The sequence below is a fragment of the Colossoma macropomum genome, unplaced genomic scaffold (assembly GCF_904425465.1).
Source record: "Colossoma macropomum unplaced genomic scaffold, Colossoma_macropomum, whole genome shotgun sequence".
Classification (NCBI taxonomy): domain Eukaryota; kingdom Metazoa; phylum Chordata; class Actinopteri; order Characiformes; family Serrasalmidae; genus Colossoma; species Colossoma macropomum.
Window position 1 is genome coordinate 10,951,726 of NW_023494799.1, and position 23,809 is coordinate 10,975,534.

General features: G+C 40.3%; 1 protein-coding gene across 2 annotated transcripts in view; it reads right to left on the bottom strand.

Moving 5' to 3' along the window:
* Positions 1 to 1,410: 1,410 nt before the first annotated feature.
* ano8b (anoctamin 8b) overlaps positions 1,411 to 23,809 on the bottom strand; it is a 34,591-nt gene continuing 12,192 nt past the window's right edge. For both annotated transcript variants that reach the window (XM_036586840.1, XM_036586841.1), the window contains exons 3-17: positions 23,492 to 23,624; positions 19,870 to 20,008; positions 18,711 to 18,807; positions 18,372 to 18,488; positions 18,048 to 18,175; positions 16,229 to 16,390; positions 15,958 to 16,110; positions 14,292 to 14,418; positions 13,213 to 13,268; positions 11,852 to 11,926; positions 9,377 to 10,120; positions 6,051 to 6,242; positions 5,824 to 5,955; positions 5,351 to 5,461; positions 1,411 to 3,990 (exon numbers count right to left, since the gene is read on the bottom strand). In XM_036586840.1, the coding sequence (XP_036442733.1) occupies positions 3,265 to 3,990; positions 5,351 to 5,461; positions 5,824 to 5,955; positions 6,051 to 6,242; positions 9,377 to 10,120; positions 11,852 to 11,926; positions 13,213 to 13,268; positions 14,292 to 14,418; positions 15,958 to 16,110; positions 16,229 to 16,390; positions 18,048 to 18,175; positions 18,372 to 18,488; positions 18,711 to 18,807; positions 19,870 to 20,008; positions 23,492 to 23,624 (3,092 nt within the window). In that variant the 3' untranslated portion in view covers positions 1,411 to 3,264. The remainder of the gene's footprint in view (positions 3,991 to 5,350; positions 5,462 to 5,823; positions 5,956 to 6,050; positions 6,243 to 9,376; positions 10,121 to 11,851; positions 11,927 to 13,212; positions 13,269 to 14,291; positions 14,419 to 15,957; positions 16,111 to 16,228; positions 16,391 to 18,047; positions 18,176 to 18,371; positions 18,489 to 18,710; positions 18,808 to 19,869; positions 20,009 to 23,491; positions 23,625 to 23,809) is intronic.

Genomic DNA, 23,809 nt, shown 5'->3' on the forward strand with positions numbered 1-23,809 from the left:
TACAAGGTAACCGTTCAGACTAGCAAAAGTAAGACGTCTGATCTTAACAAACAGTGTGGTGGTGTGGACATGAGCGGCTGCAGAAGAATGACAGAAACATGACAGAAACCTTACAGCAGCTTTTCATTCAAACTAACACATACAATTCAGTATCTCTGCGTTGAGGAGAGAGCACTGACGAGACAGACAGTAAAAACCCGACACCTCAAGACAACTGCAGCTTACACGTCAGCTCGGATGAGATATGGACTGTCAGGCCTCTTTATAGGCTACATCTGCGAACGTCTCATCTCACAGCCCATGAAGCAAATTCTTTCAGGACAATGCAGTAAGAGACTTCCGCTGTCAAGGGAATATGATCATAAATAAATAATGAAAATGAAATGAAAATCTATTTTAAACCACAGCTACCTCTACCTTGGTCAAAAAATACTCTTGTGTGGCCTTAAAACCCAAGAGCATTCTCTGTTTTCAGCAAGGTGTAACTCAGAATTAAATGCAAAACATTTACTACATAATATATAGTTTTGAGAAATCAGTGCCAGATAAAACTTAATTATCTTACTGAGTCACAATACATTGATAAATATGGAAAGTCAAGGCTGTTTCGCAATTTATCTAAATCAAATCATTCTATGATAAGCATTTTTTTCCTTCTTTAGTAGAGGAGTGCATTAAGGCATTAAATACTGCCAGAAGAAGCATTTCAACAATTTGCCTTTGTTAATTATGACTAGATATGTAACATATTTAAGAGGGAGCAGTTCGTTCTTTGATATGCGGTTAAATGGAATTTGTAATTGTTCAGTATTCATTCAGAATAATAAATGATAAGCCTTGTTTTTTCTACTTCTTTCTTTTTTTTTAATTGCACTAATGCACTGACATAATATTAGAGAAAGCCAAAACAACCCCCCCCCCACCCCCAGACTGTGAATTGCTGTGGGGGAGGAAATCATTCAAGGATCGAGGGAGTCATTCTAAATTTAGATTTTCTATTTAGGACCCACGGGAAGCACACTGATTCAGAGCCACTTGGAATAATAGGACAGGTGGACTGTAATAACACTGAAACAGAAAATGAACATGGCAGGTGACCAGTCACCGCTGCTCGATTCATATTTGCTTTTTGACGTTATTCAACATTTAGGACGTGAAGCCTCAGATCCCAGGTCAGAATCATTGTTCAGGCCAAAGTATTATTGCAAAGAGTTATTTGAGACGATTCAGTCAATGAAATGAGCAAAGAAGTGCATAGTTCATGTTGCCTATCACACGTTTCGACAATACTAAGTAAAAGTGTCATGTTCTTTTTGATTTCATCACTGGCACCACTCACTCCTCAATGAAGCACGTAATCAAACCACAAATGCTTCATTGCCGTTAAACACGATTGCTGTAGTAAAACCCGCTCTTGGTCGTATGAACAACAACAAAAAATAATAACTGGCTTAACATTCCTCTCACCTCATTTGTCCATCATCTTGTATTTTGGGTATGCTGATAAGAGGGTTAACTCAACAACGTGTTCACACTGGCTGTCCAGTTTGAGGCCGGTTCCATTTTGGTTCCGTCTTTTAAGTCGATTTTAAAGTTAATTCATTTAGTTGACGTTGAATTAATGGAACTGAGCCCGTCTTTTCTCCAGCACTTGAACGCTGCTATAAGAAACAAAGCTATGGGGGAAAAACCTGGACCTTCTTTCTCCTCATCACCAGAGCTGTGAGGATGAGTTAGCGCAAATCAACTGAACTTCTGCTGAAACATTCCCAACAGTTATGGCTTTACAAAGAAAAGTTTCGGCACTGCCAGTGTATATTCATTTAGCTTTGGCAAGTAATGGAATATGAAACATCTAAATAAACCTTAAGGTTTATGAATAAATTAGGCAAATAAATTAGAAAAAAAAAGTTAGACAAAGCACCCAGATGTACAGAAACTTGATGGGTCAATATAATGCTTCAGTAGTGCATTGCTATGAAAACCATAATCGAGCGTTTGCATATGTTATGAGGCAGGCTGGTGTTCTCCTTTTCTTAGCAGAGTCTTTCCCTCTCACCGGCAGTAAGGTTTAGTGCAAAATGTTCTCAGAGACTGCAACTAGTATGACCAGTACATGGAAAAGGAAATGCTACAGCGCCCCGCAGAGTCCCTTTGCAAAGACGATACATGTTCTTTACGATGTTCCACCAGGCTTCCGAGTTGCAAATTAAAGTATTATCCTAAATTCATGATGTAAGGACTGAAGAACAGTGAATGTTGAGGTTAAATGCCATACTCTAGGTCATGACATATGAAGATGCACAGTATCATACCCAAAAACAGGACTTCTGGATTTTAGCATAACTATAGTCTTAATCTCCAGCCCTTTGTGTGCCTTTGGGCTACAATAACAAAGGGAAAAAAAGCCTGTTCAAGATGTGAATACAGACAAGACATCCTCCATATTTGCACTTTTGGAATAACTGGGTGGAATAATGCTTAGCCACTGTGCTTTCTTTACCCATACATACACTATATCTTCGCACTCTGTTCCACTTGTCCTTGGTTTACACACATGCTTTCACACCAGCTCCAGACTGTTCCTCACAAAGCTATCCTTAAACACAAAGATATTGCATTTCTTTTGATTTGAGACCTATGTTTTAGTCTTGCAGGGATTCCTTTAACTGATAGATAAAGCTCACAGGTTTTGCAGTACCTTGTTATTCGTGAAACACTGCTATTGCTAAACTAAACCAGCTGCTTTAAGGAAGTACAAAAGTTCAGGACCAAAAACACTCACAGTTCAAACTGATGCAGATCAAGATTATCAACTTGTGGTGTTTTTTTTTCTTGAAGGTCTCACCATGTGATATAAAACTGGTGTTAAAATTTTTTTTTAAATACTATGGAGGCCACTAAAATGCTTACAATTGTCAGAGTAGGGTAACTTAACATTGCACTTTTTGTTTTTGGAACATCCTTTTAAAATGGATTAGAAACGCAGCTCATGCATTCCTGTATGTGTTGTAGACAAAAGGCATTGTGTGTGTATATGTGCGTGTGTATGTGTGAGGGGAGTCATATTTGAGAAGCCTATTTTCCTCAGCAAACGAAAAATAAACACCATCCCGTTTTCCACATCTGCAGTATTACTTGACAGCTTCCAGGCTGAGTCTTACATTGCGCCGGAGAGCACTGGGACGACCTTCTGTATCAAGAGCTTCCCTTTAACCCTTTGTTAGTCATTTTTCCCCCCGTCAATGGGTGCTTTATTTAGGGTTAGATTTTAGGCCCTGAGGACTCAGAGTCTAACGAGTGTCCATTCTCTCCTTCCTCTCCCCCCGGGGATGGGATTTCGTCCGGCACACCGTTTAGATCAGACTTCGTGGGCTGCTTCTCTGAAGGCTGTCCCCCTTCCCCTGGTTTTGAGGGCTGAGCCCCATTCACACAAGCCCCCCCCTCTGATTTCCCAAAGTTAAAGAGTTTCCCAGGGTTGAAGGACTTGCTGGGGGACTGAGACTTCTCCTGGCCTGGTGCAGCCATGCTAACGCTAACACTAGCTGAGGCTGAAGCTGCAGCTGCGGCTGCTGCTGCTGCTGCAGCTGCTGCCTCTTTCTTATTTTCCGGAGATTTGAGGAACTTGAAGCTGAGGAAGCCTGGTAGCTTGGGCTCGCTTCCCGTGGGCGACTGGGGGGAACGGGCTGTGCCAGAAGAGAACTTGCTCTGCAGCGGAATGATCTGCTTGAGCTTCATGACGTTGTTGTTGGCCAGCAGCGAGCTGGGCCTTTTCGGTTTATCGCCCCCTGAGCCTCCCCCTCCTCCTCCACCTGGCCTGGACTTGCCCCCCTGGCTCTTGTCGTGGTGATGGTCACCCCCGGAGGCATCGGGGCGCCCATCGTCCCGCTCTCGTCGCGCCTGGTACTCGGCCTGCCGCTGGCGCTCCTCCTCCTCCCTCTTCCTCTGCTGCTGCTGCTGGAAGTGCTGCTGCGCCTGGCGCTCGTGCTTCTGGCGGCGACCGAACACACAGAGATTACATACCAGCAGGCATAGAGAAGTCCAGCCAGGAGTTGGCATGGGTAGGATAATACATTAAACCTAAGAATATATGTGCATAATAGATGTGGATTTTACATAGCGATAGCCTAATGAAAGTTCTGGCCTAGGTTTAAAAATTAGAGCCCAGGCACATGTTCTGCAGACTATGCCAGCAGTAAAACTGAAGAATACAGCCGAAATGTGCTTATGAGTGTACATATCTGATCCAGCTAATTGGCTAATTAACAAGTCCTTTCTGAATTGAAGTGTTAGAGCAGGGGAAACGCCAAAATGCCTCCACACTGGAATGGAATCCCACCAATTTTTCAAGTATAATTCAATTGTAGAGACGTAAACAAAGTAAATCAGAGTAGTTTGATGTGAAATGCTGCACTTTGGAGAAACTTACAGAGTCAGATTTCTTTACAATGCTGGTGACAGAAACCAGGAGTCACAATGTCTACAACCCAAATACAACCATTATATTTACTGTCTAGAAAGACCAGTGAACCCACAGGTGTTATCTGGGTAATATGCAATATGACAATATTTATCATAATAAATTATGTCACATTATGTACCAATATGCTTTTCTGAGCATATTATGGATATCATTGGTACTTTAAGAACAGTGACTAACTGCATGTTTTATTCCAAAGGAAGCATAATTAGACCCGTTTTTGGATTTAGTGCAGAGCAGTGTGTAAAATGTAGAGAAAAAATAATTTGTACTTCTAGTTTTTCTTAAATGTGATTCTCACCGTATTATGTTTTAAGTGTTTGTCTGTTCCAGCTTACTAAACCTCAGAAAACTTAAATATTGTGACATGTTGTGTATTCTTGAAGTATTGTGGTATTATATTTTTGCCATTGTAAATCTTTGGGTACTACTTTGTCCTACAACATCCTGCATGTACAAATCCACCATGAATAGATTTTAAAAATTGTTTTCAGAAGCTTATCTCAAAACTGCCATGAAATAATATTTCAGGCATCAGGCAGTGCATTCGTAATCATTTCATGTAATAACTTTCTGCAAGGGAGCTCTCAGAGGTAGTAAATGCTTGTTCCTTGTTTACAACCTAATTGAATTATACCGGACTTTGGAAAAATCGGTGGAATTCCCTGAAAAGCAGATTTCAACAGTATTTTTAGTTCTGCTGCTGGCTTGCTCAGCAGAGCAGGGGCTGGGTCAGATCTGGGAACCACTCAGGGTACACTGTGACAGTGAGGTATCTGAAATAGCATCTATAATATCTGTGGTCATCCAATATGATAGTTGAAACTAAAGCAACAGTCACAGATGTATTTTTAAAGAACAGATTGTTACCTTGAATGCCTCCCTGCGCTGAAACTCCAGTTTGGCCATCTCTTCTCCCACCCAGCTGGGGATGTCGGGGATTGCCACATGAATGACATATTTCAGCAGAATGGCAAAGTGCTGTCAAGGGAGGAAGGTGATTAAATCAATTCATTTGACTGAGTATATAGCATCTGACTGTGTATATTGCGTTTTCTTTTGAAAAAGAACATTGATATTAAATGAGTATGAAGATATATTAACAAAATGTACTGGTCACAGAACAGAGGTTAACCCTTTCTAAACCTAAGCTTACTGTTCAGGTATTAATCTTAAGCATAATTTCTCCGTTACTACTATGAATTGTTCAGTAACTACTATAAACTTATATTAATCTATGAAGTTATGAGAGTGAAGAATGATGGTCTTGAACCTTTGACAGGTTCTTAGAGTTTAAAGCGAAATGAATTAAACTGTATAATGTGTAAATGTGTCTTGTGTACCTCTAAGATCACGATAGAGACGATGGCCATCTCGGGGCTTAGCCAAGGGAAGAGCCTCTGTAGCTGCCCACACTGACCAATCAAGTAACAGTTCACGATGATCGCTATCAGACCCATGGCCTCCATTACTGTCTGTGCAATAACAGAAGACACAGTCACATCCATCTTTTAGTATTCCTTAAAGGTCAGTTATGAAGCTTGAGAACTCACATTCACGTCATGCTAACCTGCCATTGCCCAATGCTCTCCACTCTCATGCCAAAGGGCCTCTGCAGGCCTGTGCACAGCTTGAAGGCGTCACTGCGGATCTCGATGATGTTGTTAATGAGGGCGCACATGGCAGCCAATGGGAAGGCAGAAGAAAAGAGCACCACGTAACCAAACTGGATAAACATCTCTTGGTAATCTTGAAACGTGTCCTGAAAAGAAACACACGGATGCAAAGTTTACAGACTGTTATATTATGACCCTCTAGCTTTGGCGTGCTAACATACCAGAGCACCTTGCTTCATGCTTGGTCCTCCAGGAGAGTCTCAATATTATTTGCTCTCATCCCGTGTTCTTCTGGAGGTGAAATTCTACTATTTCTCATCTTTTAAGACACATTGTCAGTTTTTTATTACTTGAATCTGCTCCATGAAGCTAGCCAGCTCTTAACACTGACTTCATTTTCAACATCACTTATAGACTGGTGCTCTATTTCATCTGTTCAGATGAGGGCTGTTGGTCTGATTTCCTAGACCACATCTCCTGATAACAATGTCATCCTGTGATGCTGAGCTGACCGAGACCAATGCATTTGCTAATGGCTTATTATTTTGTGTTTTTCTAAAATTCAGGAATCTAATTTCTGAAACTGAAACTGTTCTGGGGAACGTGACCCACACCACACTTGGGTTGGGAAAATTTCCCTTTTTCTTATGTTTCAAGGTTGTTAAGTATAATGTACTCCAATGTTACACGGATCTGGAAACTATCTGAGAAATATGAAGTAATTCTTCAGATCTCTAATATATACAATATTGTGTAAAAGTCTTTGGCTCCCAAAAATGTTAAAAACAATTTATTTCGGCAGTAAGTGTGTTTTTGTAAGTGTGTAAGTGTGTTTTTGGCAGTAAAATATGATTTGACATTAGAATAAATGAAGGGTATCATTCCAAAATGCATTATTGACCACTTTCAATTTTTCTTTTTTTCACAATATATATTGTTGGGAGTGGACACATACACTCTTAAAAAAGATGGTTCTTTAAAGGTTCTTTAGTAAAGAAAATGGTTCTATATAGAAGCATGAACACTCAAAGAACTCTTTGCATGATCTATTATTAAGATGTCAAATTTGTAACAATTGAATAACCCTTTTTGGTGCTAGATAGAACCCTTTTCAAAAACATTCTATATAGAACCATCTATAGCACATTCTCCATCAATCTGAAGAACACTTTCATGATGCAGAGAATCCTTTGATCATGCAAAGGGTTCTTTGAGTGTTTGTGGTTCTATATAGAACCATTTTCTTTACTAAAGAACCCCTGAAAAACCATCTTTTTTTAAGAGTGTACAAGAAGTGCTATAAATGCTATATTATGATTAATAACGCCTTTATTAGAGAAATAAAAATGTGTTTTCCATTATACGGCAGCTGTTATTCTTTCATAAACCTTTACAAATGGATCTATAGCAGTTTGGAACGAAACTCTTCAAATACAGATACACGTAAATATGTAAAGTAACATATAACAAGACTTCCCCGTTTTAAAAAAGTTACTGATATTTTGGTAAGAAGAATACAGCAAGAAGAACACAGGTTTGGTTCCTGATTTCTTGAAGTGCTCCAGCCATTGTATGGGTTTGGTAAATTGTGACACCTGATTTTATTTACTGCAGGATTGATTAGATGAAGCAGGTTTTGGATGGTAACTGTAAATACTTGGCTTAATCAAGGAGGGGTCTGTTTAACTGTATTATTTTTAATATTAGTGTTTTTGAACAAATACATGCTTTTTGGCCAGATAACTGGCTTTACATACGATTTTCTTAGATGGCTTAATACTTTTGCACAGTACTGTAACCAAATAAACAAGCCTTAAGGATTGAGAACAGTTCTTTCCATCTAGGGCTGGACAATATAAGGGCAGTTAGGGTTATCGTGATGAATTTTGTTACAATTTGCAATAATATGCTTTTCTGAGCATATTGTGGACATTGTCAGTACTTGTAGACCACTGCCCGACTGCATGTTTTATTATTAGGATAGCATAATTAGTCCTGCTTGTCTTAAATTAGTGTAATGCAAATGAAATGTGAAATGTCCAATTTAAATTATTGTACTCACTGTTTTTTAATTGTATTATTTAAACGTGACACTCCTCAGACTCTTTTGCTGTTCCAACTTAATAGATGTCTAAAAACTGTGACATATCATAAATTGTGAACATTTCTTGATTGTCATATTGCATTTCTGCCATATCACCCACACCATATTTTCATTAATCAGATTAATAGGGCAGCACAATATGGACAAAAAGCTACTATTGTAATTTCTTCAGCAACAGAACATGAGAGGGAGTGTATTGTTGCAAATAACATTATAGCTGTGATTCGGTCACCGTAGATTATCACATATGTGATATTATTTGCGGAAACGCATGATCTTTGAAAATTGTGTCAGATGGGCTTTTTTTTGGCAATTCCTTCCACCAAAAAAGTAGTAGCCTTCTGTGTTATGGATAGAGCCATAAAACTGTCACAGTATCAGGTTCAACTCAGCTTTTTCAGTTTTTGCCAGATTAACATAAAAATTGTTTTTAAGTATCGAAAAGTCTTTAAGTATCATATTAGCTGAATTGCATACTGTTTTTTTTCTGGTTCACTCCGGTCTGTGTAGTTGTTCTCCTGTCACGGTGGCCATGTAGAACTACTTTCACAGTCTTCTTCGGACCAAACAGGCTGTAGATCAAATATTATCATATAGAGTTATCTTATGTGCCCGTTTTCTGTTTTTGCATGTGATAAAGTACAAACTGAGTAATGTTAGCTACAGCAGCATGAAGCGAGATGTTGCTGAGCAACTGGTGCACAGCGGAATGAAAAAATCAACACGCATAAATGCTTCTCAACCGATTTGATTTTGGAACTGTTGTATGAACTGCTGTAAACGGTTGTGACTGTGATACGCCTGGCAATATGTTAAAAGTGCTTTGGTCAACCAATAATGTGACAAGGTTAAAGATCAGCCTGCATTATTTTGACTAAATCAATATTCTTACATTGAATATCCTGATTTATGAAAAAACCCTAGAAACTTACTTGGTCAGATGAGTCAGACTGCATATTGCAGCCTTCTGTGATCTTAGTACGGCAAAGGGAATATTATAATAACAACAAATGCTATTTGGGACAGATCTAGTGCAGTAAGAAATGTATTTACAACCCAATTCTGAGGCACTTAACATCTCCACCACTTCTGGTGGAGAAAGTGAAACCTGTCCCTTTGAAAAAAAGATGTGCAGTGAAATGAGAGGGTTTAATAATATACCATTTGTATCCTTACCTCATATGTTTGCATGCAGCTCTCAATCTCAGCCTGGGTGAGTGTGGTGGCCTCCTGCTCCTCTGGCGGATCTATCCATGACTCTTTCTTGTTCTTACTGTCGGCCCTCTCCAGGCTGCGGCCTCTCCTCCGTAGCCTTGGAGGTGCACTGCTTTCAGACCCTGCAGGTGCTGGTGGCTCTACTGTCAGCTCCTTGGTCTCTGGGATCCCGTTATCATCGTCATCATCACACATCTCGAAGACCGAGGCCGGGTCCATTCCCTTCTCCACCATGGTGGGGCTCCCCTCCTCAAGGAAGTGGTCTTCCATGGGACTCACACAGCCGATGGACTTGCGCTCCACCTTCTCGATGAAGCTGACCTTGCGCAGTTTGAGGCCGCAGTCCACTAGGCTCTCCTCCTCGCTCTCCTCCTCGCTCTGCCTCTCTCCTCCGAGCTCCTCCTCACCATCCTCGTCCGGCACCCCGCAGCCTCCATTCAGACACTTGCGTTCACGACGTTCCTGGTGGCCCAGAAGGCCCTGTCGGCTCCCCCGCATGCCCGGGACGGGGATTGTGGGGTCACTGGGGGAAACCTGAGCCCTGCCAGCTGCCAGCCGCCCGTATTTGAGCAGAGCAGAGACAAGCAGGTCCCAGACGGCGCGCAACGTGAGCTCGCCCAGTCGGTGGCGCTCATAAAGGTATGGCTGCAGTACCTCCTTTAGATTCTGCAGGAACTGGCGAATGATCAGCAGTGTAGCAAGCATCTGCAAGGCATAACAATCACGGGAAAAAAAAATTATTGAATAGTGGATTAATGCTCTTAAAGGGAACTGCAGCACAAAGGAGGGTCTATTGTAATTTTCCTGGACTGTCAGGGCTGAGAAGTGAAATGCTACAAGTTTCTAGTTAGAAAATAGTCCAGTAAATAAATCACACAGTGCAGCAAAAGCTGGCTAGACAATCTTAAAACCAGTGATGATAATATCCATCCTCTATCATGCACAATAATAGTAATGTTAAAAAAAAGAAAAATGACTGGAGTTGAAATACAAGAATGAACAGCAGCATTATTAGTGTCTGCGCAATGCGCAACATTATTGTTGTCTGTTGTGACAGATGTGCTTATATATAGGTATGTACAGCTAGCAACACCCTAGCAACCACCTGGAACACCATACCAACCACCTAGCAACAGCCTGAGATACTATAGCAATCACCTACCAACACCCTAGCAACAACCTACAATACTGGCTAATTGCTTAAACTGTGCAATCATTCTGCATTTTCTTCAGAAAATGTACTTTTGCAGTTGCTACTATTATTATTATTATTAATGAAATAACCCTAATTATAGTACAGTAGCAACACTACTACTACTACTACTAATAATAATAATAACAATACTAATAATATTTAAAATGTGCTAAAAAATGTAGCACAGGCTAAATATATTCTGAGCGTAATAATCTGGCAGCTTCTTCTATCAGCAGCAGCGAATCTGGTAACCCAGTAAGAGTTCATTTTAATAGTCTAGGCAAGAGAAAATAAAAGCATGAGTCAACTTCATAGCATCTTGCAGTGTGAGAGGAGGTGAAGGCATAGCAATATTTCAAAGGTAGGAAAGCAGGCAGCGATTCAAACATGCTTTTTTTAATCAAGGGAGACAAACCTCCAAACGCTCGAATGACTATAAATTACATCAAGCAATCAGTATTTGTCAGACTGTTTTCATCAAACCTTACACAGACAAAACCTACCCTAAAATTACACAGCCAGAGAAGCTGTGCTGAAATTAGATCAAGCTCCGCAGTACTATAATCATCAGTCCACATGCAGAGATAGCTCATCCAATGTGTGTCAAAGACCCGCGGGACAAATTACGATGACACAAAAAGCTCAAATGTCTTTTTGGATGCCAGCACATGCATGAAAATAATGACGGCTGTAAACACAACAGCGCTATTCCTAAAATAGAGAAGGAACAATGAATGGCCAGACCTCTGTTGATGCTAACATGTCAAACAAAGGTCAAACCAGTGCAATACATGGACTGGTAGTCAGGGCTGACTGTGTACTTTAGATGCCCAAAGGCATTGATGGATTTTATTGATCACAGACTGCACTCTGAGGAGAAGACATGGCTCACGGTCCCTGAGTTACTTCAGCTACAGAAGAGGAGAAAGCCCAGCAGATAGTTTGGAACCAACAAACAGATGGCAAGATAGAGAGCGAGACATATGTGAGGTGAAGGAAAGCTGGGGGCAGCTGCTTGAAAGAGTATTCCCCGAGGAGAATGTGAGTTTGTCACCCACAGCAATACCAAAAGCAATGCTCAGAGCAAAACATCTATCTATCTATCTATCTATCTATCTATCTATCTAATAGAGATAATGTGAGTATCAAATAAATTAGTCATGTAGCATATTTTGAGCCATTTGCCTGGGAATTTGGAATCTGTGCCATGGTTTCACCTGTGTGGGAGACAGAATTCTTACCTCTTTTAGACGCTCCATGTCTTTGAGGTAGAATCCAATGTAGAAAAGGCTTAGATAAGAATTTACAAACTGAAACTGCAAGACAACACACAATAACATAAATGCAAATGGTTAAGGGACTTACTCTTGTGAAGTTTTTATCTATGTGCTTATATACAAGAAAAGGGAACAAACAACACTCTAAATCCTACTGCTCTGTCTAAAGAGTTGCAGCTGCTAGCATTGATAAAGTGGTGTCTGGAATTTGACCAGTATTTAGTTCTGATATGATGATGCATCACTGAAAGGGAATCTATCAATGTTTCAAAATTTCCTGCACAACAACTGTAAAATGTAAAACATAGTCATTCAGAGTGGTTGGATGTGAAACAGTCCATTGTAGGGAAACTCAGTTTCTTTACACTGGTGGTAGAACCCAGGGGTCGTAATGTCTATAACACAAACATAGTTTTATTTGCTACCCAACTGGAACTGTGTCTTATCATGCCCACCAAGTACCTCTCCATCGTGAATGGAATTTAAAAGATACAGTTTAAGCCAAAACTTTACCTCAAACAACATTTCAGCCATCAGGCAATTTAATATTGACCATTTCATGTAATGACTTTCTGTGAGGGAGCTTTTAGAGCCCATGCTTCAAACACAAGGCCTGGAGGCCAAGTAATGCCCGTGACACAGTCCTATTCGGCCCTCTAAATTATTTTAATTTTCTATTCTTAATATCCTATTTCACCCTGAGATGCACTACAGTCCCCAGCATGCACTGCAACATAGTGTGCGTTCAACACAACAATTTCTTTTTATTTATTTTTGAATAAGTATCCAATGCCTATTTCACTGTTGCAGGTTTGGCATATTTTGAATAAACAATGTCCCGTTCAGGTCATGGCAAAATGTTAACTAAAAATGAAATAAAAACACAGCTGACCCACAGATTTTTTAGTATGGCCTTTTTTAGTGGTTCAGTTTGACATCCCTGTTTTAGAGGCATTGTTTCGGATGTCTGGTTCCTATCACAACCACTGTGAACAATTCTCACTCTAGTTTCTTGAGCATTTCGCATCAAACCACTTTGACTTTGTTTACAGCATAATGTTTATTAATTATGCAAAATTGAAAATTCCCTTTTAATGTATCATCCAGTAGAGTTGTCATTCTGGTGAAAGCAGCTGATTTATTATGATTATTTCATTTTGTTGAGTTATCTTGCAGCCTTCAATGTTGAACCCAGTACATATAATACACTAGTGCTGCCGCTGCTATTGACAAACACAGACATTAAAATATCAGTTCAACATTTTCATATCTGCACATCGCTATAATAAATTTTTGTTCTGCACTGCATAAAAGGTTGAACTTACAAGAACCATTTTGATGATGAGATTTTTCTCATAGGCACTCTGGAGTCTATAGTTTTCTGTTGGGAAAACAGAGACAAGAATTCAAAATTAAATTCTTCAACACGTACACCCAGTGCTGACTTCACTCTTACAGTGCTCATTTGGTTCCATCTTCGCACAAATGAACAGTGTACGCATTAGTTCAACGCTGGGGAACCTAATGTGCACTTGTAGAGTAAAATGTCTTGTTTCACATCTGTGGCATGCGCCTGCCCCCCGAACACCCAGCGACGATGAACCTCGTTGAGGACGGCAGGGAGAGACCTGTGAGTGGGGAGGGGGCGGAGCGCAAAGCCCGGGCTCCGCCATGTGACCCAAGTGACGGCGGGAGGAGGAGGAGGAGGAGGACGACGGTGCCGGCAACGAGAGGCACGATAACAAGGAGCGAGTTCCGAGCTCAGCCACCCAAGCCCCGCCCCCGTTACACAGTGAGGCCGTTTCACTACTCCTGATGTTCGACCCAGGCAGCCAAGCTGCAAGCTGGGGGCGGAGGCGGAGCAGCGAGCTCTTGTTCCCTCTTGGCTCAGGTGCTCTGAGCGCCTTTTAAAAGAGCTGAGAGGGAACAGAGCAAGAGAGAGAGGGACGAGCAGCAGCAACAGGGACTAAGTGAAGAGCTAAAAAGATAAAGGACTGAAAAGTCTAGCTGTCGGAAGCCACTGAAAAGTGGCCAGCTTAGAGTAGCGTTGGTTTGTTCGAGTTTGTATTGTTTGAACTTGGAATTAAAAATATGGCTGCTGCGAACCTGAACCCTGCTTCCAGCGTCCTCCTTGAGCCTGGGGTAGCTCATGAAGTGCTACAACATCTTTGCAGTGATTTCCTCAATACAATTACAATATATGTCATTTAATGCAAAGCATTTTTATACCATACATACAGCAAACGATTACATAACCACTGAAATTTACTTGATTTGAAATATATTACATCAACCAAATTAAAACTGAAAATATATTTCATTCATACAGAAATGATATACACATGTGAATCAGGTACATTCAATGCATCACTTTTTCAGTGTTCCCTTTAAAAGCAATACTCACCCATATCGTTAAGCCAGCAGGCTATCTTTTTGTACACCTCGTCACACGCAGTCACAGTGATGGCCAGTATGATTTCAGGGATAAACCTCGCCACCCGCGGCAGCTCTTTAATCCCCATCACAAATTCCTGCCGACCACAGATGTGCATCTAGTCAGATAACTTTCTACTTGTGTACCACAACATTCTAACGTTTTAATTACACACAGACTACTGACAACTAGTCTTTCCAGCGAGCACCACGTAGCCCTATTTGCATAATTATTCCCTTGCACTTGTACCACTTAAATACGAGGGCACCTTCAACAAATCAAGTGCATTTCACAGCTGTACAAAACATCTGTCCATCAAAGACCGAGGGCCAGATGTGTGTGTGAGAAGGCGCAGCACAAAGTGTGACTCAATGTGGTTGCAACATTCGATCCCAATGTGCCTAATTTTACATTCAATTAAAGGGTCCATATAATTGAAAACTGAATTTTCCTTGCTTTTTGACAGAGTTTAATTTAACGTGTAACATTGATAAAGTTTCATAACATACCCAGTCCATACAGTCCATATTTGGAAACTCAGCTTAGGCTGTTTTGAATTCACTGTTTTTGTGATGTCACGAAAACTAACATGTTTACATATATCCACCTATTCAGCTTACAACAGTTAGGGTCCGGCCATTCACAATGAAGTTATAAAATGTAAGTGTTTCAGCCTGGACTGTTTTTTTGTTGTTGTTTTTTTTTTACCCAATTATCTCCCCAATTTAGTCGTCTCCAATCCCGCCCGCTAGTTAGGACTCCCCCAGTCACACGATACTATCAACGCTAGGAGGGCGAAGGCTAGCACAGGCTTCCTCCGAGACCTGTGAAACCAGCCACCACATCTTTTCGAACTGCCGCTCATACAACGTCATTGGACAGCCGAACGTGCTCTGAGGAAAGCACCAACCGCCAGATCTGTTACGTCAGCTAACAGCTGCCTGCACTGACTAGCATTGCTTTGAGTGATGGGGGAGAAGTGGGGGCCATCCTACCCACCCAGAGAGAGCGAGGCCAATTGTGCTCTCTTGGACTCCCGGCTACAGATGGCTGTAGCATCACCAGGGATCGAAGTTGCGATCTCCTGATGGTAGGGCCAACGCTTAGACGGTTGCATCACTCGGGAGAACCTGGACTGTTTTTTGAATGAGGTACAGTACAGGGCAGCCAATTACAACAAAGTTGATTTACATATTAGCCTTAAAGGTGCAGTAAAAAAAAACAGCCTGTTTAATAATGAAGGGTAAAGTGAGGTCATGTGATCTCTGATGACTGATTTTGGTACATAAAACCACCCAAACGTTATAAGTGAACTTAAGGGGAAAACAGAATACGACAAAAAAATAGAATAATACAGGCCCTTTAACGTCTTGCCCCTGCACCTTTAAACATAATATGTAGTGCCAACACATTATGCTGGCTGCATTAAAGGCTGTAGTGCAGTGGTCATCAACTCTCCTCCTGGAGAGTTTATTTCCAATATGCAACACTAATGCATCTGATCTAGCCAATCAAGAGCCTCTGTAGAAGCATTTGTGGCAGATCTCCAGTACTAGGATTGGTGAGCACTACATTAGTGTATAAAAGGTCCTACTCATACCTGTGTATGGCAGAATGTGCTTGTGATGCCACTAACCTGAAGCTCAAAGCAGATGAGCATGGCCAGGAAGACAAAGCAAAGGCATAAGATACAGACAGGAAAGCTGACCAGCCATCGGAACACCCTCCTCCTCCAGGGCGGGTAATAGAACTCCTCACAGCCTGTCACCGGGCTGCACCGCTTCACACCCTGAGACAGAGAGAGAGAGAGAGAGAACAGTAGCCCTAAATAAACTGCTAAATGCTGAATTTTTGTTTTTCTAATAAGAAGAGGTCAACAATTATCTCAAAATGACTGGTCTGTTCACCCGAAACTGTGGCCTGGGCTCCTCCAGTGATTCGGCCGGGGTGTCCAGCGTGCCCCATTTGTAAGCCAGCTCTGCTCCTCTCCGCTTCCACCTCTCAAGGAACAGGGTGGCCCACACCACGTTAAAGAGGGCGAAGACTACACAGCATATATCTCTGCTGGTCTGCGTGAGAAACAGCAATGGCATCAATCAAACAGTAACAAAAACATTAGGTGATCGAGGGTCTCGTTTATCAAAGTGTGCGTAGAACATGTTCTAGTTCTGCACCTTAGAAATACACACTAGAAAATTGGTATTTATCAAATACACAGATGTACACAATGAACAATGATAAATCTTGCACTGCTCTGCTTGTGCGAGGCCAGAGAATGCAGAACATATAGAATTATATACATAAACTTCCCCTTAAATAGCTATGATGACGTCCAAGCATCTGAGACCGCTAATGAAAATGATTTACGTTGCTTTCTAATTCAATACAAGGTTGTCATTGCAATATACATATATACATAAATGCATTATATTGTCGTTATAACAATTTGCATAGAGTCTTAGAAATATTAACATTAATTATAATTTTTTTTAGGATTTGCTATGTCCACCATTTGCTTTAATGACAGCATGCACTGGAGCTGGCAATGGACTCCACAAGTTGGTGTAAATGCCTCTGAGAAGCAGAAAGAGTGGTCTGTGTGACATCGGAGGCATAGAGGTTGGCTTTGTTTTGGGCAGTCCAATACTCATTCTCATAGGAAGCAGAGGTCAAAACACGGGCAGGTATCATCAAAAGGAAAACAGAAAGACAAACAGGGGTCAAAAACATAAAAGACAACACAAAGAAAACAGACTTTAGAATTTAGGTTAGCAACACAAAGACTTTGCAAAAACTAAACCAAACAAATGTGTTTATAAAAGTGAGTAATGAGTCCTGGAATGACATGCAAGTGTGAGTGGGCGGAGCCAGTCAGAGTCCAAGAGTAATCTCCCCAGAGGGGGGAGCAACATGACAGTCTGAACATGCGCTTCCATGGAAAGGATAAGACTCAGAAAAACAAAAACATAAGACCTTTTTGCACAAAGGCCTTAACATAGTGAACGTTACAAATTTGCTTAAATTTCAGTTTTGACCTAGAAACAGTGCAGAATTTCTTCATTTTATTGGTCATTACATGTGTATTTATTTAGTTTTTTAAACTTTTTTTAAATTCTCAACTTTGCTGTTGTGTATTTTTAGATTTAAATAAAAACTATCCTAGATTTCCAATGTGGTCTCAGATGTCAGACCCAAATGTTTATATGGTAAACAATGTCTCATGAAGAAACTGAAAAGTTGATCTGAACTGTTGGACGTAAAAAAAAAAAAAATTCTACAACTTTCCATTCTAACCTGTAACCAACTTCTTTATTCGATTTGCAAATTTCTTCTTTTTTTATCTATTTCTTTTTCTTAAAGATGACTTCTTGACAGCAACACATCCTTTCAGATCTATAGTGTTAATCTGTCTTCTCCCAGTGGAAAGATGGACAAAAATCTGTGTTTTTAGATCTGAACCAAGAGCTGAGCTTGATCTCTCAAAGATGAAAGCTTTAAGTAACGTTTATCTGAAGGTGCTCGTTTTGGTGGTCTGCTAGGTCTATGCCTTTTAAATATTCTTGAACTCTAGCTCATTAACATTTCCTGTAAAATGAATAACTTGTACTTAGTGGCCTTAGTGAAGTACTGTATATGAACATGTTTGATCATTTTGGGTTGGATTCAGGTTTTTATGATTAAAAATGGCAGCATAAAATACACAGTTAGGTCATTCTGAACTGTTACCTGATCAGATTCAGTCAGCATCCACAGTACAAAGCCGATCACAGCGGGATACAGCATAGAGGTGGTGTAAAAACCCAGCCAGGCAAAGTACATGGCAATCTTGACTCCAAAATAATCACAAATATCATCTAACAGAGACAGAAACACAAAGTAAATAGGCCAATAAGAGAATACTAGTTAAATCGGTGATTATACAAATAGCTATTTAGACTCTACAAGCAATATTATTAATAGGTGAGCAATCACTTGTAAAAGTATCACTAGAGGCATGTAGTAGACAGTAATGAAGACAAGTGCTTATGTTAAGAGGTGCTGATTACAAACCTAGAGGCTGTTTCTCACACACTGCTTGCACCCATGACTTCATTAGCTGACCCAGAATTCTCTGCTCATGGAGGGGGAAGACCTGTTGGATCACACCTCGTGCCTTCAGCTCTGGAACTGTAAGAAACACACAGAGTGAGATATGCACCAACCTCCACCCTGTTATAAACGTTACAGATATTCAGAGCTACAAAATCACTTCGGTTCTACTTTGCTTCATGAGCATTTCTTCACAAAAGAACCCAAGAAATTACATACATAGAAATGACAGGGAGAAGTATGTTTCAGTCACTGGGGTGCTATTTTAAGCAACACTGTATGACAGAAAAGGACACGCACTTATGGGCTGTCCTTCAAGAAAGTGGATGTTGTGAAGGACCTCCCCTGGTTTGGCTCGGAGATTGTCCAGCCAGTATTTGATTATGCTCTGACGTTCCTGTGAAGATAAGAATCCAGGCAAAGAAATCGTTACTAACAGCATTTTACGGTTTAGACGATATCAGAATATGCAGAAGAAGAATTAAGCAGCAAGCTTGTTACTCATTTTAAGACTTGGTGTTCAATCAAGTTTGTTATTGTCACATGCACAGAGAAATGAATTTGCAGATTCTTCTTAGTATTGCAAAAATTAAAAGGTACAAAATACACACAGAAACAATATTGCAGAGTGTGTACAAGATTCATACATTACAGTAGTGTGCATAAGTCAGAAACCCTTCATTTATTTAATTTCCAGTCAAAACTGCCATTAAGTACAACTTATTCTATTTTCAGGAGATATTTCTGAGGAGATTAAATATAAGATAATCCACTTGCATTCAAGATGGGGCTCAAAAATATTTTAAAAATGTATAGAAAATGGGACTCTAACAACCGTGCAAGATCTGGATGACCACCAACTGTCCCCATTAAATAAACAGCACATAAAGCTTTCACCTTTGAACAATAGGAGAAAGTCGAGCAACAGATGATTCTGACCATCCATCCATTTAGAATAGACAAGCAGTGCTATGGGCCTGAAAGGATGTGTAGCTGTTAAGATGTTGTTACTAAGAAAAGTGAATAGACAAAAAAGAAGTAAATCTGCAAATCAGAGAGGCTGCTGGTGTTTTCAGAACAATGGACTGACCACCGCTGAGTCCAGACCTCAACATCACTGAATGTTTTTGGGATTGATTGGATTGTGAAAAGCAGAAAATACAACCAACTTCTAAGACTGAACTTTGGACGTGTGAAAAATATCCTTGCAGATTTCTTTAAAAACTAAAAGGAAGTCTCCTTGAAAAGAATGGAAGCTGTAATAAATCTGCAATCAGCTTTTTTTCTGACACTGAAAAATGCTTGTACTTCATGACCATTTTTACAGGAAATTAAATAAATGAAGTGGTCTCTTGACTGGGAGTGCTGCACAGTACTGTATGAACTTATGAGGGTAAAGAACTGAAGTGTGGGCTCTCGTCAAGGCAGTTTAAGGTGTTAAGGGAAATCACTAAATCACCTGTGATGTGAAGAAGCACAGTTCACTCTCAATATTCTCATAAATGTAGTCTTCCTCACAAGAAAAGCTGCGAGATCCACCTCCAAACTCTGGCTTCACTGCTTTCCGCAGGCCCATCTCCTCAGCTCCTCGCAACAGACTGAACAAAACACACGTGTTTACCACAGTAAAGAAAACACACAAACCCTGATCCAGAACACTCTGATCATAGAGACACATCTAGACTCAAATGGCATATTAAATGGATGAGTACACAGTTCTATGACATAAATCTCATAGAACATGAGCTCTAAGAGCAAAAACTTTGTGTAACCCGAGGGTGTCTGAAACCAGCCCTGGAGGGTCACAGCTTGAAACTAGATAAACGTCATTGTGAGTGTTGAACAGTAACTGTGGCTGTTCCAATGTGCAGATTCTCTTGGTGAGGAACTTCAGCTTGGCTGATGGTCTGCGGAGGATTGGGTCTGAACCTGACAGTAAACATCAATCTACCATCTGTTCAGCCAGCCTCTGCCTCAGGCAGTACACTGAAATAACAATGCGACTGCCACACCTTCTATTATCACTGTACAGGCTGAGCTTCGGAGAGCTCCCATCTCCTTGGATTCGAGTGAGTCATACCACAATGAATATGAATGCTTTACTCAATGTGCTTGGTAACATGGCTTTTTGACTCCAGATTGATTAGCTGCTTGAACTTAATACATAGCTATATAGCTTACTATATTGTATGTGTAAATACACAGTGAGATCTCAGTTTACTAACTACACCTACATTGTGTCTTTGTACATACACTCACTGGCTGTTTATGTTATGTCCACCATATACATGCACTTTGTAGGTATACTGACTGTAAACCATCTGCTGCATCTGAAAAACTCCACCTAAGTAATATCTGGTCAGTGGTGGTCATATGTTGGTACCTTTCCTTTGACAGACGAAGTACAGCTTGGTTGCTGATAAACTGTGCAGCAACAATGGGCCACAGTGAATCATTTTAAACCTACAAAGGGCACCTATATGGTGTTTCTGATAAATTGTCCAATCAGTGTAATTAGCAAGTAAGTGTACTTAATAAGCCAGTCAGTATATATAGTGTACTAACATTCAAGTTTGCAATCTCTTTTCCTATAATTGAATAGCAATTATTACATGACATGCTGTAGCTGAGATGCTGTAATCTAGACACCAAAACGGTTTGTTCACAATTTTTAGTGTTGTTTGGGAACAACAAGATGTCATGGCAAAAATAGTGAATATTATTAAATAGTAAGCTGAAATTATAATCACTTCTTGACATAAAATAACTATGAATAGCTGTTTCATCAACAAGATTTGGTCTCTGCGTTTCAAATACATGAGGCATTCTAGATATTAATTTATTGTAAGTTCATTCTCGTTGCTACACAGCTGTATCAATTACTACAGAATCATCTACAGCTCTATTCATCATCAAAAGATTACTACAAATTGATTCAAATATTGACATGTATCTACACGCATACATGTATACATGAATATACATATATCTGCAACAAAACTGGATTTATATTATTATATTATTCAAAACAAAATTCCAAACTTTTGAACTGTAATGTATATATAGTATGAACTAAATTACAAAAAATGGGACAGTAGGTAAAATGCAAATAAAAAACAGAAAACGGTTATTTGTAAACTGATTTTTTTTACAGGTATTTAAGTAAAAATAGCACAAAAAAGAGATATTTAATATTTTACCACATCAACTTTATTTATATTTGTAAATATATATTAATTCCATATTTAGATGCCTGCAATACATTCCAAAAAAGTTGCATCAGGGGCAATGTAAGATTGGGAAGTTTATGGAATGATCAAAGACACCTGTTCTGGAACGTTCCACAAGTAAACATTTGAATAGGTAACAGGAGACGCTATTATGATGACAGATAAAAGGACCATTCATGAAAGGCTCAGTCGCCACTGTGTGACAAACTGCACGAGTGAACAGTCCAACAGTTTAAGAACTACGTTTTTTCACAAATGATTGCAGGGAATTTCACCATCTACAGTTCATAACATTATTATTGAAAGATACAGAGAATGCATAGAAATCTCTAAGCATAAAGGGCTAGGCCAAAAACCAATACTGATTGCCCGTGACCTTTGATCCCTCAGATGGCACAGCATTAAACACCATGCTTCCGTAATTAATATAACCTCTTACGAATACTTCGGAAAACCCTTGTCAGTAAACACAGTTTGTTGCTGCATCTGCAAATGCACGTGAAGACTCTACTACGCAAAGCAGAAGCGATATATCAACAACCTCCAGACGCACTGCCTTCATCTGTGCAGGCACCGTTAATGCTGACACGAGCATTTTGCAGCAACAAATGCTGCCATCTAGACAACGTCTTCTTCAGAGTCATCCCTGCTTGTTTCAGCAAGACAACACTAAGCCACTTCTGCATGTTTTACAACAGCGTGGCTTTGTAGGAGAGTACAGATGATGGACTGGGCTACCTGCAGTCCAGACCTGTCTCCCGTTGAAAACATGTGGCACATTATGAAGCACATTACACAACAAAGGAGACCCCAGACTGTTGAGCAGCTAAAGTGTTATATCAATAAAGAATGGGAAAAATTCCACTTCCACAAGTGATGTTGTTCAAAGGAAAGGTGTTGTAACCAGACCTGATCCTGACCTCCCTGGGGCCCTAAGCTATATTGTGCAAAGGGGCCCTCCTACCTGATCCGTGAGCCATGTAAACCATTTGCAACTGCCCCACAGTCACACCTGACACCACTTAGCGAGACAGACAGACTAGAGAGAGATGCACTGCCCAGCTAGGTTATTGAGACAGACAGACAAGAGAGAGATGCACTGCCCACCTAGGTTAGTGAGACAGACAGACTAGAGAGAGATGCGTTGCCCAGCTAGGTAAGTGAGACAGACAGACTAGAGAGAGATAAACTGCCTGTCCCAACTTTTTCTGGAACATGTTGCAGGTATTAAATTTAGAGTAAGGATATATGTATAAAAACAATAAAGTTAATAAAGTTAAACATCTTGTCATTGTAGATCAAAAAGTGTTCTGTAAATTTAGTTTGTACTATATGTATACATGTCAATTAGTAGATACATGCATAGATAAATAGATATAGCATAATAATCCCAAGCATAACATAAAAAACACTTGACTTAATTCCATTGTGGAACTTTTTCTTTTCTTGTTTTCATCCTAATCACAGCCATTCCCCAAAAAAGCTCCCTCCTCTATCTCAACACAGCTCCACCACACTGGCAGCCGAGGCTTTTTCCGATCCAGCCTCTCACCACAGCATCTAAAACAACATGCTATGCAGCATTGTTGAGCACTGTGCAAGTGCAACTTTGCAGATTTCTGACTGGCCAGTAAAGTGTGCTGCAGAGCAGCACAGCTCAAATGAGAATGTGGTTCATTTGTGTGGGATCACAAAGTCACAGCTAGGACAAAACCTAAGCCTGAACTCGTCACACAGCTGAAAATGCTTTGACTGCACTTCCTCTCGGAAGGGAGTCTGCTATTGAGAACCATAAGACATTCGCCCTGTTTCAAAACACACTCAGCTGAAACGAAGCTAAAGGTGTCTTACTTTTCATACGTTGCTGTAACGAAGAACGCGTACACTCTGGTATGCTTGTGGTGTCGTATTTGGATGATAAGTTCTGGGATGCCAAGGCGTATGTGGTTCAGCAGCCAAAGTAGCGTGTGGTCATCTGTGGTGTCTGTTAGGAGATACAAAAAGAATTCAGGATTGGTATTTATTATGATACACCATCATGTTGTATGGTCATGTGAACAACCATGGTAACCTTCCTAGGTCCCCTAAAGAACAGGGTTGTTTCTAAATATGGTGCTGCGGTAAGGATACTTTCCGGCAAAGCTGTTTATGCTGTGTATATTTTAATAT